At 43.1% G+C, this 14,250-nt stretch overlaps 1 protein-coding gene across 4 annotated transcripts in view; it reads left to right on the forward strand.

Moving 5' to 3' along the window:
• Window positions 1-12,163, forward strand: part of OXR1 (oxidation resistance 1) — a 388,442-nt gene extending 376,279 nt beyond the window's left edge. For all 4 annotated transcript variants that reach the window (XM_030217988.1, XM_030217996.1, XM_030218005.1 and 1 more), the window contains one exon: window positions 11,545-12,163. In XM_030217988.1, the coding sequence (XP_030073848.1) occupies window positions 11,545-11,680 (136 nt within the window). In that variant the 3' untranslated portion in view covers window positions 11,681-12,163. The remainder of the gene's footprint in view (window positions 1-11,544) is intronic.
• The last annotated feature ends 2,087 nt before the right edge of the window (window positions 12,164-14,250 follow it).

A 14,250-nucleotide genomic window follows, 5' to 3' on the forward strand; every position in this document is an offset into this window, starting at 1 on the left:
ATACGGCAAAACAACGTGACAATTTGGTGGCTGTAGCCAGAAGAATGCTAGGCTGCATAGAGAAAGGCATAAACAGCGGAAAAAGGAGTTGTTGATGCACTGTTCAAGTCATTGGTGAGGCTCCACTTGGAGTATTATGTTCAGTTTTGGAGGGCATATCTCTCTGAGGACATAAAAAGACTTGAGGCGGTCCAGGTGGACATAAAAAGACGAGGCGGTCCAGGGTTTACGCCATAACACATATGAGAAGAGACTACAAGACCTGAATATGTATACGCTAGAAGAAAGGAGAAAGAGAGGAGACATGATTCAGGCCTTTTAGTACTTGAAAGGTATTAATATTCAAACAAACCTCTTCCAGAGACATGGAGGAGGTAGAAATAGAGGACATGAATGGAGGTTGCAGGGTGGTAGACTTAGGGATAATGTTGGGAAATATTTTTTTCACAGGGAGGGTAGTGGATGACTGAAATCCCCTTCCAGAAGAGGTGGTGGACTTAAAAAGAGTGCAGGAATTCAAGAACACATGTATAAGGGTTGCCTAAATGGGATGACGGAAACAAAACATGGCTGTTGAGGTATTATGTTGGACAAAAGTATTTGGGAGCCAAAGTCTATGCCAGATGGACTGCTACAGTCTGGCGCAAAGGACAGGTGTGGATTAGGAACTGAGGCCAGTGGCGGACAGACTTTTACAGTCTGTGACCCACAAAAGGTGGGTGACGATAAAGTGTGCGTATTGTATATCACTTTATTATCATATGCTACGGGTGAGGATGCTGTGCATCTCAAAGGGAGGGGAAATTATCTTAATGTTGAGATTAGCAGGTTAAATACTGTTAGCAGTACGTTTGGTTATAAAATCTTGTCCCAAGACTGCATCATATTTAACTACCTGTATGTGGTTGGCATGATGACAAATTGCTAACCAGTGTTTAAGCATGAATGACTATAACCTGCACAATGTGGCAGGTGCAGCTTCACCTTTTTGGGCCGACTGAATGGACTGTGAGGGTCTTTTTTATCACAGTAATACAGATCAAGACCCAACAATGAATGTGATGTAAAATGTATATACTTGATTTTTGCCAGTTTCAGGACACAGACCATAGAAGTCCACCCTGCACTGCCCTTACATCCCAAATACTGACCAAGGAGTACTTAACCGGGCAGTATTAGCTCTGACCAGTCATTTTTAAAAATGGGCATGTAATGGAAAATACAGGAGGCAGTATTGGGGAGGAGCCAGTGATTATGTGAGTGCTGGCAGTATTCAGTGCTAGGATCTGATTAGATAACCCAGCCAAATTATAACAGCTCAAAAGTTGTCCTAAGTGGGCTAGTTAGTCATATGAGTCCTGGCACTGAATATTAGCCAGGACTTGTATAACTATTTAAAAGTTTCCTAGAGTCCTCAGAGCCCCCTCTGAAACAGGCCACCTTCTCTATCATCTCCAGCCGTGACATTCAGAACCTCCAAACTCCCATCCCCTGCAGTCTAGATAGCCCCCCCCCCCCCCCCCCCCCCCCCCCCCCGCGCGCCTGGGTGATGAGGGCAGGAACAAAGTCCACTTGTTCTAGCCCCTTGCAGCTGCGCTGAAGAAGATGGTTGTGGCAACCATTTTGGATAGGCAGCCACTAGGGGTGAGAGCGAGTGGGCTTTACTCCAAGCTCCCACCGTCCTCTCGCTGGACCACCAGGGATTTTTAGAAGTCCTAGGCGGGCTATCCTGCATTGTGGCGGGGTTACACAGTTGGGGGGAGGGGGATCAGGACCCAAGGTAGGTGATCAGAGGGAATCTGCAGATTTGTGTATGTGTTTGGTTTTTTTTTTACCCCTTTTTGTTAATGTGGGTTCCAGCAGATATTCAGCCGGCATCTGCATAGCTAAGCACCTGAATTTAGAACAGCTTTTGAGCTGTCCTAAATTCGCCTACATAGCTATGCAGGTGCCAGCACTGAGTACTGCTGGCACCTACATAACTGCTGTCTCCTCCTCTGTACTGCTTGACCTGCCCACTTTTTTGATAAGCTGGTCAGAGCCGATATTCAGCAGCACTTCTGAATATTGGCAATTGGGCAGCCCTGAGCAATTTAAACGGGCAGGAGCCTCTCCTGCCCACTTAAAATCGCTTTGAATATCAGGTGATACATTTCTTATAGAATCTAGATGAGTGAATCTGAATGAAGGAATTACCAATAAAGTTCTGTTGATTGGTTCTAAACGTCCTGGCAAAAGTATGTGGAATTAACAAATGGGATAAAGTAATGGCAGCTCTGAATAATGTATTTTATGTACCAACAAGAAAATCTTAAATGGAATACGAGATACGGGCAACCAATATTCTTCCTTTAGATGAGGTGATGACAAGATCAAACTTATTCACGCCCTTAATGAATTTAATGGCTAAATTCTGAATTATGTGAAGATGTCATATCAGTTTACTGCAGGCTTTGGAATACAGCATTTCAGTTTCTAAGCAATGAAGTAGTAAGGTTTGTAAAAATATATGGGGCAATTCTATAAATTGGCATCTCAGTTTAGGCACCCCAATCCTGTGCATTTAAAACCATTTCTATAACGGCATTGCAACATCAAGATTCTATTATTAAATACTAATATAAGTTAGCACTGGCATGCCCATGTATAGGGGTGCCCTCTTACGCCATGTCAATGGCAAGCATAAGTTGGTGCGTCTAGATGTGCTAAGTGATAAACATAATCTAGAGTATTCTATAAACTATGCGTGTAACTGAGAAACACACCCATGACCCGCCCATTCTCCATCCACATCTACACTCCCCTTGCAGGTATATGCTATAGCATTTAGTTGCTTCCTTTGTCAATTAGCACCTTGTGCACATAGGCGCCTGTCAGTTCCACTTTTGTTGAGTGTTATTGGTACATACTGCTGGGTGCCAGTTTATAGAATTGCACCAGTTATGATTCATCCATTCTGATAAAATATTAATCATTCTCAAGACAAACTTTTGTTAATCAGTTCCGAGATACAGATGATTTGTTTTCATTCTTACAATGATGCGTAGAACTTTGACAGAGTTGACAATAGAAATTTAGTAGTCTGTCTTAGTGTCACGTATGTGAATGTTTCCTTGTTTGTGCTCACCTCGCCCTCTGGTGGCCAGAACCGGTGACCGCTATGGACTGTCACCCGTTCCAGACTTCAGCCCAGTCCGGTCCAGAGCTTCCAGGCTACCAGACTTGCTTTTCTTGTTTGTGCCTGAACAGCACCCGTAGCTGCCTTGTGATTCCTGCAGCTGAGTTTCAGCAGCTGATGAGCTTTATTAATCACCTGGAAACTTCTTTGTTTGCCTTTGCATCGCCTAAGGTCCCTGTATGCATGGTGTGCTCTGTGCACTTCTGCCTAGTCCAGTTTGTCTGAGAGTCTTGCCTGTTTCTTTTCTAGTCTTTGTGTAGTTTATCTTGTACTGTATTGCTTGTTTCCCAGTCTTGTTTCTTGTTTGTATTTCTTAGTCTAGTTCTTGGTGGTCTGTGTTTCTTGTTTAGTGGCTGCCTGGCAGCTTTCAGTTCTGTCTCTTACCTGTTTGTGTTTCCTTTCTTAGTGGCTGCTTGCAGCTTTTAGTCCTTGCTCTCAGGCCTGTCCATTCCCTGCCTAGTGTGGTATTGTCTGTCTGTGAGTCCTAGCCCAGTTTCCTATCTTGCTGCCCATGTATATTCCCTTCCCCTCAGTCCCTGTTCAGCCTAGTGTGTATCCAGTTCCTGCCCTGTCTGGTAAGTCCTGCCAGCCGCCTGCACCCAGGGGCTCAACTCTTGAGGAATGGCGGTCAAGTGCAGGTGAAGTCTAGCTGTTCCTGTCAGAGTTCTGCCTTGTCACTGGTGTGGGGTGGTTTTGTCTGCCACTGCTGCTCCACGGCAGTGGCCCAAGGGCTCACGAACCTAGTTTCTGCCTTGAAAACCTGACACTTAGAAAGTACCGAGAAAAGTACCATTTTTTTTCTTTCCTCGAGAAAATAAGTACCTTAGTTTTCTCTAGCTGAAGTTTCAGTTTGTTAGATTGCAGCCATTGTGATATCACCTAGATAGAATTTTAGATAGTGCTGGAGAGGAGTCGGCTGTCTTGGTACATGTGGGTACCAATGACATAGGAAAATGTAGGAGAGAGGTCCTGGAAGCCAAATTTAGGCTCTTAGGTAGAAAGCTCAAATCCAGATCCTCTAGGGTAGCATTTTCTGAAATGCTACCTGTTCCACGCGCAGGGCTAAAGAGACAGGCAGAGCTCCGAAGTCTCAATGCGTGGATGAGACGATGGAGCAGGGAGGAGGGTTTTAGATTTGTTAGGAACTGGGCAGCATTCTCGGGAAAGGGGAGCCTATTCCGAAAGGATGGGCTCCACCTTAACCAGGGTGGGACCAGGCTGCTGGCATCAGCATTTAAAAAGGAGATAGAGCAGCTTTTAAACTAGAAATGGAGGGAAGGATGACAGTCGCTCAAAAGCGCATGGTTCTGGATAAGGTATCTTTTAAGGATACATCACAAACAGGGAAGATAGGGTTTCTGGATAGTGAGGTTGCACTACAGACCGTGGTAGGCCAGGTGCCCTTAAATACAACTAAAGATCAGACAAAAGATGGCAAATGAATAGTGTCAAGTACTAAGCATCATACAAATAGGAACAAACAACATACTGTGAAATGTCTATATGCAAATGCTAGGAGTCTAAGAAATAAGATGGGAGAGTTGGAATATATTGCACTAAATGAAAAATTGGATATAATAGGCATTACTGAGACCCAGTGGAAGGAGGATAACCAGTGGGACACTGTCATACCGGGGTACAAAGTATATCGTAGTGATAGGGTGGACCGGACTGGTGGAGGGGTAGCCTTGACTCAGATAGATTAAAAATTCAGCAGGACACAAATCACACCTTTGAATCATTGTGGGTTGAAATTACATGTATAAAAGGGAAAAGGACGGTGATAGGAGTATACTACCGTCCGTCTAGCCAGGATGAGCAGGTAGACGCAGAAATGATAAAAGAAATCAGAGACGCAAACAAAATGGGCAATGTGATAATAATGGGTGACTTCAATTATCCAAATATAGACTGGGTAAATGTAACATCAGGACACGCTAGAGAGGTACAATTCCTTGATGAAATCAAGGACAGCTTTATGGAGCAGCTGGTGCAGGACCTGACGAGAGAAGGAAAAATTCTAGACTCGGTCCTTAGTGGAGCGCATGATCTGGTGAGGGACGTTATGGTACTGGGGCCGCTTGATAACAGTGATCATAATAAGATCAGTTTTGATATCAACCTTGAAGTAACCATACACAGGAAATCAAATACGTTAGCGTTTAACTTTAAAAAAGGAGACTATGATAAAATGAGAAGAACGGTTAAAAAAAACTTAGGGGGGCAACTGAGAGGGTAAAAACTGTACAACAGGCAAGGACGCTGTTCAAAAATACCATCCTGGAGGCCCAGGCCAAACATATTCCGCGAATTAGAAAAGAAAGACGGAAGTCCAAAAGACAGCCAGCGTGGTTGAAAAGTGAGGTGAAGGAAGCTATTAGGGCTAAAAGAAACGCCTTCAGAAAATGGAAGAAGGAACCGTCTAAAAATAACAAGAAGCAGCATAAGGAGTGTCAAAGCAAATGCAAGGCACAGATAAAGAAGGCCAAGAGGGATTACGAAAAAAAAGATAGCATTAGAGGCAAAAAAAACCTAGCAAAAAATGTTTTCGGTATATTAAAAGCAGGAAGCCGGCAAAAGAATTGGTTGGGCCGCTGGATGACCGAGGGGTAAAAGGGGCGATCAAGGTCTTCACCGAGGAAGATTTGGGTGGGATACCGGTGTCGGAAATGGTATTTCAAGCGGACGAGTCGGAGAAACTTACTGACTTCACGGTAAACCTGGAGGACGTAATGGGGCAGTTCAGCAAACTGAAGAGTAGCAAATCTCCTGGACCGGATGGTATTCGTCCTAGAGTACTGATAGAACTGAAAAATGAGCTTGCGGAGCTACTGTTAGTGATATGCAATTTATCCTTAAAATCGAGGGTGGCCAGTGTAATGCCGATTTTTAAAAAAGGTTCCAGGGGAGATCCGGGAAATTATAGACCGCTGAGTCTGACATCAGTGCCGGAGAAAATGGTAGAGGCTATTATCAAAAACAAAATTACAGAGCACATCCGAGGATATGGATTACTGAGATCAAGTCAGCATGGCTTTTGTGTGGGGAAATCTTGCCTGACCAATTTACTTCAGTTCTTTGAAGGAGTAAACAAACATGTGGACAAAGGGGAGCTGGTTGATATTGTGTATCTGGATTTTCAAAAAGCGTTTGACAAGGTACCCTCATGAAAGGCTACCGATGAAATTGGAGGGTCATGGGATAGGAGGAAATGTCCTATTGTGGATTAAAAACTGGTTGAAGGATAGGAAACAGAGAGTGGGGTTAAATGGGCAGTATTCACAATGGAGAAAGGGTATTTGGGTTCCTCAGGGGTCTGTGCTAGAACTGCTGCTTTTTAATATATTTATAAATGATTTAGAGATGGGAGTAACTAGCGAGGTAATTAAATTTGCTGATGACACAAAGTTATTCAAAGTCGTTAACTTGCAACAGGATTGTGAAAAATTACAGAAGGACCTTACAAGACTGGGATACTTGAGCGGCTAAATGGCAGATGACGTTTAATGTGAGCAAGTGCAAGGTCATGCATGTGGGAAATAAGAACCCGAATTATAGCTACGTCATGCAAGGTTCAACGTTAGGAGTTACGGACCAAGAAAAGGATCTGGGTGTCATCGTTGATAATACACTGAAACCTTCTGCTCAGTGTGCTGCTGCGGCTAGGAAAGCAAATAGAATGTTGGGTATTATTAGGAAAGGTAAGGAAAACAGGTGTGAGGATGTTATAATGCTGTTGTATCGCTCCATGGTGCGACCGTACCTTGAGTATTGTATTCAATTCTGGTCGCCGCATCTCAAGAAAGACATAGTAGAATTGGAAAAGGTGCAGCGAAGAGCGACTAAAATGATAGCGGGGATGGGACGACTTCCCTATGAAGAAAGACTAAGGAGGCTAGGGCTTTTCAGCTTGGAGAAGAGACGGCTGAGGGGAGACATGATAGAGGTATATAAAATAATGAGTGGAGTGGAACAGGTGGATGTGAAGCGTCTGTTCACGCTTTCCAAAAATACTAGGACTAGGGGGCATGCAATGAAACTACAGTGTAGTAAATTTAAAACAAATCCCCTTGTCCAGCATCTCTGTCCCTTCCCTCTATCCCCTCCCATATGTCCAGCACCTTTCTCCCTTTGCTCCAGCCCTCCTCGCAGGTCCACCTCTCTCCTTTCCTTCATCCATCTCCTGCATATCCAGCACCTCTCCTCCAGCCCCCCTCCCTACATATCCAGCAACTCTCTCCCTACATGTCCAGCACCTTTCTCTCTTTCATTCAGCGCTCCCTTACCACATGTTCAGCACCTCTCTCCCTTTCATCCAGCCCCCCCCCCCACATGTTCAGCACCTCTCCCCCTTTCATCCAGCCCTCCTACGTCCAGCACATCTCCCCTTTCTCTCCAACCCCCCCTGCATATCCAGCACCTTTCCCCTCCACCCCCCCCCTTGCAAATCCAGCACCTCTCCCCGTCCCTCCAACCTCTCTCCCTTCCCTCCAACCCCCTGGCACTTGCAGGTCCAGCACTTTTCTCTTCCCTTTAGGCCCCTCCCCTCCCAGGGCAAGCACCTCCGCATCTTTCTTACCCCCCCCCCCCCAACAAGTCCAGCCCCTCTCCCCTTCAGCCCTTTCATCCCACTCCCCTTGCAGGGCCAGCACCCCACTGTCTTTCTCACCCCCCCCCCCCCCCACACACACACAAGTCCATCACCTCTCCCTTCCCTTCAGCCCCCCTCCCCTTGCAGGGCCAGCTCCCCACTGTCTTCCTCACCCTTTCCCACCCCCACTGCAGCGCTTGCATTTAATGCTATTGGCACTGCCACTCACAGATGCGGCATCCTGCTCCTGCACCTCACAGTCTCCCATCCCCGCGGCAGCGCTTGCACTTTGCTATCGGCGCTGCCTGACAGCAACTCACAGACACAGTGCCAAAGTCCTGCTCTGGGGCTTTCCCTCTGCCACGTCCCACCCTGCGTAAACAGTAAGTTGCATCAGCACGGCAGAGGGAAAGCCACAGAGCAGGACGTCGGCACCGCATCTGTGAGTTGCTGTCAGGAATTGCCGATAGCAAAGTGTAAGCGCTGCTGCGGGGGTGGGAGACTGTGAGGTACAGGAGCAGCGCCAACAGAATTAAATGCAAGTGCTGCGGCGGGGTGGGAGAGGGTGAGGATTGGAAAACACAGAGGTGTTGGGACTGTGCTTCTGGGTGGGCCAGGGCCCATCCAGGCCCACCCATAGCTACACCCCTGACCAAACTTGATCATCTTCCCAGCAGCAATTCAGCCAGGCTCTCTAAGAGATGAATGGGGTGAGATCATAGGGACAAGGATATAGAACAACATTGCTGGACATGGAGAACTGATAGGGATACAGAGGAGTGATGCTAGATGCAAGGGAAGTGAAGAGGGAGTGAGGAGATGGTTCATATGGGTGCAGGAAAAGGGATGAGATGGTGCATATGGATGGAGGGAGAAAGAAGAGAGGGAGGATATGATTCACATGGATGGAAGGGAAAGGAAAAGAGAAGGAGGGAGGTGCTGCACATGGATGGAGGGGAGGGGAATGGAAGGGATAGATTTGAGATGGAGGCAGAAAAATGGAAGAAAGCTAAACATGAAAAATCAGTGCCAAAGATGGATGTAGGACAGAAAGTGAAGGAGAGAAAAGAAACTGCAAATGTATAAGGAGGCCCTGGAAACAGAATTAAGAACACAGGCAGAGGGAAGTGCAATCAGAAACTGGGAACAAGTTGATCAGATAAAAAATTGCCAGAGAACAAAGGTAGAAAACATGGGTTACTCTTTTAAATGGAGGAGGTTTGCCTTCTGGTGTGACAGCAAGGCCATGGATCCCCTTTCTTGTCATACACAGACCCTGCTTGAATACCTTTTACACTTATCAGAGTCTGGTCCAACACCAACTCCGTAAGGGTTCACCTTAGTGCTATTAGTGCTTATCAACATATAGAAGGTATGCCTATCTCTGGACAGCCTCTAGTTTGCGACATAAGAGGTTTGCTTTTGTCAAAGCCCCTGTCAAACCTCCACCAGTGTCATGGGATCTCAGCGTCATTCTCACCAAGCTGATGAATGCTCCTTTTGTGCCACTGAATTCCTTCTATCTGAAGTACTTGACCTGGAAGGTCATTTTCTTGGTGGCTGTTACTTTAGCTCGTAGGGTCAGTGAGCTTCAGGCCTTAGTTGGATGCACCTTATACTAAGTTTCATCACAACAGAGTAGTCCTCTTCACACACCCTAAGTTCCTGCCGAAGGTGGTGTCAGAGTTCCTTGTGAACCAGTCAGTTGTCTTGCCAACATTCTTTTCCAGACCTCATGCCCATCCTGGCAAAAGCAGCTTGCACACCTTGGAGTGCAAGAGAGCGTTGGCCTTTTATATGGTGCGGACGAAGCCCTTCAGACTGTCCGCCCAACTTTTTGTTTCTTTTGATCCCAACAGGATGGGGGTTGCCATCGGGAAACACATCACATCCAGTTGGTCTGGCAGATTGCATTTCTTTCGCTTATGCCCAGGCTGGACTGACTTTGGAAGGTCATGTCACAGCTCATAATGTCAAAGCCATGGCTGCTTTGGTAGCCCAATTCAAGTCAGCCTCCATTGAAGAGATTTGCAAGGCTGCGAAGTGGTTTTCAGTCCACACATTCACATCTCACTACTGCCTTGAGCAGGATACTCGACGCGACAGTCAGTTTGGGCAGTCAATTTTGCAGAATTGGTTTGGGGTCTAGAATCCAACTCCACCCTCCTAGGCCCGTTTTTTTCTGTTCCAGGATGCACTCCCATCTAGTTTCTATATAGTTTCAGGTTAATCTGAGTTAAGTCCTCGCAATTGACCAATGTTTGTTGTTTTGGGTGAGCCTGGATGCTAGGGATTCCCCACTTGTGAGAAGAAGCAAACCTGCTTGTCCTCGGAGAAAGCAAAGATAACTTACCTGTAACTGGTATTATCCGAGGACAGCAGGCTTCTTATGCTCACAATCCCGCCCTTGTGTTTTTATTTGTTTTGGGGTTTTTTTGTTTGGTTGGTATTTTTTGCTTTTGTATTTAACTGAGCTGTGCTCGCACTCCAAAAAGCTCTTGATTTTTCTACGGGATATTTGCCGAGCTGGGCGACGCGGGATGGCGTCTACCCACTTGTGAGAATAAGAAGCCTGCTGTTCTCGGAGAATACCTGCTACAGGTACGTATCTTCGCTATATCAAACCATACAGGAAGCACCACGTGTGCTCAATAGAGCATCTTCAGAATGCTCTAAAATTTGAGTAAATAGCTCTAGTCTGGGCTCCAGTGATAATGTCACTAATGTATGAAGACTGTATTTTGCTGTCCTCAGAGCATGCCTGTATCAGATGTGCACTATTTGCACAACTAAGTAACTGGTTACAGTATTACCTTCAAAGTGTTTAACATAATACTTAGATTTCATATGTATGATTTTCATGACGAGGCCTGTTACATGGGGGAAGCTGTGGGACAGCATTTGATGTGTTTTACCCAAGCAGTAGCACCCATTAGGGAGTCTCCATTGTCTATCTGTAGTCTGTTCACATAGGCACAAAGACACACACAGCAAGCCTGATACAACTCTTGTCACCCTAATGAGAGATTTTTTTACCATGTCTTTTAATGCTCAGTTCCTGCACAGAAATGCATGAGTTTGCAAATAAGGAAAGGAGAAGCATGCTGTTTTGTCACACTAAGGGGGTCTTTTTCAAAGCGGCAGTAAGCCCAATGTGGGCTTACCGCTCACTAATCCAGAATTATCGCCGGGCCAATATGGCCGTCGGCGGTAATTCCGGCTGGAGCATGCACCATTTCTGGCGCTCTGTAAATGTTTTTTTTCCTGTAGCGTGGCACTCACCTGGCGGTAATCAGGCATCGTCGTGCACTGCCCGGTTACTGCAGGAGCCCTTACCACCACCTCAGGTGGCAGTAAGTGCTCCCCTCCGCACGGCCATGCAGTAAGGGTTATCTTACCACGTAGCCATTTGGGGGGAGGGTGCATTTTATCCGCTGCGGTAAAAAGAGCCCTGGTGCGCAGGAAAAACGGCCCTTGCCACTACCTCAGTGTGCTTTTTCTCGCAGCTTAATAAAAAGACCCCTTAATATGCACTTTTCAACTTGTATGTTTTGCTTATTTTTATTGGCTAACTAGTTGTACTTCTGTAATTGACAGTTCACAGTAAGATAAAAACATTAATTCAAAATGACTTCATGATTGTGTCTCTTAACATGATACACATTTACTCCTTCAGAATTTAATTCTTTTTAAGTTAACGCATTCTGCAAAATGTAAATGAAAATGTGGTAGTTAATACAACTTGACACACATACATTATTTTTTTATTTTACAGAGGAGAATTTGCTTTGTGGCTGGATGGCGATCTATACCATGGAAGAAGTCATTCTTGTAAAACATTTGGGAATCCTATACTTTCTAAAAAAGAAGATTTCTTTGTACAAGACATTGAAATCTGGGCTTTTGAATAGTTCTGTTTTATCTATGTGTATATATGTTTGCAGGGTTTTGTCCCAAACCTATGTCTATTTTTGTGCGTACTGAAGATCTTTTAAAGCAGAGCAGCATTCAGTGAACATAAATTATACTTTACATTTAACAAAGTTTAGAGTATCACCATTAAGAACCAGCATAATATAAGAAATGCCTAAAATGTTTACCCAAAATATATAAAGTATGAATTAAGATGTAATACTTTGCTATTTACTAGACACAGTTGCACTCCAAAAGGTAACCTTAATGTAGCACCATGGATATTGACTACACTGAAGGGAAAAAAAAATTTTTTTCATGTGCTGTTAAAACAATAATGAAACAGGTCTGGGACAAATGCTGCGTGCAGTGGGTTTGCTGGCTGAAATTCTTGCAAAACAGAGTGACAGTTTTATAAGATGTAATATATATATATATATATACACACATATATGTGTATGTGTGTGTATATGCGTGTGTGTGTGTGTATGTATATATATATATATATATATATATATATATATATATATATATATATATATACATACACACACACACACACATATACACACACACACACACACATACAGCTAATAAAAGCAATGTAAAATATATGTAGCTGTAGCAGGGCATTATCAGAATTATAAAAAGTCTGAGAAATGGAAGCATTTTTCTTTAATATGGTTAGAGTGGCAGAGATATTTATAGCTCTAAACTATTTAGCCTTATAGCACATCAACTCCAAGAGCATTACATAGCTTATTCTTGTCCAAATGAGAAAACAATAATTGTGAATTTTTGAGTGGGTATATGTTGTAAATTACAGTTGTTACCAACTCTGGAGAAAATGGAGTAATATATGCTAGAGATAGACAATATTGTAAGTCAGTAGATTTGTGGAATATGCAAAATTCCTGTCATGTGACCTCAAACAAATGACAGTGTAGAATATGTCATTAGTAATATATCTCTTTTTGTAGGAAAATTGATAAGAAGCCATTGTGGCAATAAAGGCTTTACTAATATTTCTAGTTGCAAAGCTTACATTTTATGTTGTGCAAACAAAATTGCTGTTATAAATGTGACAGTGAGTTTGTGCTGGAGTTTAGGCTATTAAAGATGCACATTGTATATTATTTTGTAAATTAATGTTTAAAAGTAGTTTGTTCTTATAGAAAAGTGTTGATTGACGGGTTGCTTATAGCACTTTAAATTATTCTACAAATGGAGTAAAGCCAAATGGGTTGGCTTGAGTAGATGTAGATGTATAGTACTTTAATATGTTCAGCTCTTTAAGGAGTTTAAAATTTAAATAAAGAAAGCTTACTGCTATGGTTACAAAAGGGCAAATAATCTAATATATTAATGCTGAATGTGAATAGAAATGCAGGGTCTCATTTTCATTTGTCTGTTTTTGTAGCTCTTTATTCCTATTAGAATATAGTCTATATATTTAGAACATTAGGAAAATTGAGTTGTAAACAAACAAGCAGCATTTCTCCCCTTTGGTCTTCCACAGCAGTAGTATTGTCTTTATGGATCTGACTATAAACAATCCTGTAATGGATTTAAGTACTATAAGCTCATAGTTGATATATAGCAAATAAACTAAATACATGTAAACTTGAATTGGAGTTTGAATTTTTATACATCAAAGTTTGTGTACAATATTCTAAGGAATAATTTATGTCCCACATTTTCAGGTTGACTTTGGGGCTCATTTTCAAAGCACTTAGACTTACCACTTTACATAGTAACCTATAGAACTTTGTAAGTCTAAGTGCTTTGAAAATATGCCTTTTTTATATGCCTTTGGATTTAACTATCATGAATGAGACAAAAAGTGTTGGTGGTTTCCACCTTATGTTTCTAGAATAACTTTTACTTTCTTAGCAATAAAGTTCAGTGGCATAGCAATTGAGGCCATATGGAAGCATTCAGTACTATGCATTACAGAAAAACATTTCATTTTAGAGAAAAGGCAATCAAGGTATTAGCAAAATTACATAAATAAAGACAATCATCAGTAGATATCCCAATTCATGGAGTTATTGGATTTTATTGTAGTAGTGTGTTAAAACTTGTTGCTGTTTTTAATAGTCCTATGGTCTATGAAATGAGAGCTTTGTTCATCTTTTCTCTGGCCAGGCTGTGTGGCATGACGTATGCATAAGGACTAATTCTGCTGTCCTGAGAACACCTGTTACTGTGAGCAACTTTGCTTTTACTTGTTAGCTAAATGAACAACATATTATTTTATTTATTTGTTTGTTTGGATTTTGCTCACACCTTTTCAGTCGTAGTCCAAGGTGAGTTACATTCAGGCACACTGGGTATTTCCCTATCCCTGGAGGGCTGACAATCTAAGTTTATACCTGAGATAATGGAGGGTTAAGTGACTTGCCCAAGATCAGAAGATTCTTCTTTTCTTTTAGCATTTATTACATTTCTTGGGGGGATTTTATTACTGATTTTTAAACAGCTTTTGATCAATCCAGCTAGTTTTGGGGTACTGCTATATCGTAGATATCGCACTGCAACATGAAAAATACATACCTCAGATAGCAGA

This window comes from Microcaecilia unicolor, chromosome 1 (assembly GCF_901765095.1).
Source record: "Microcaecilia unicolor chromosome 1, aMicUni1.1, whole genome shotgun sequence".
In the NCBI taxonomy this organism is placed as follows: Eukaryota; Metazoa; Chordata; class Amphibia; order Gymnophiona; family Siphonopidae; genus Microcaecilia; species Microcaecilia unicolor.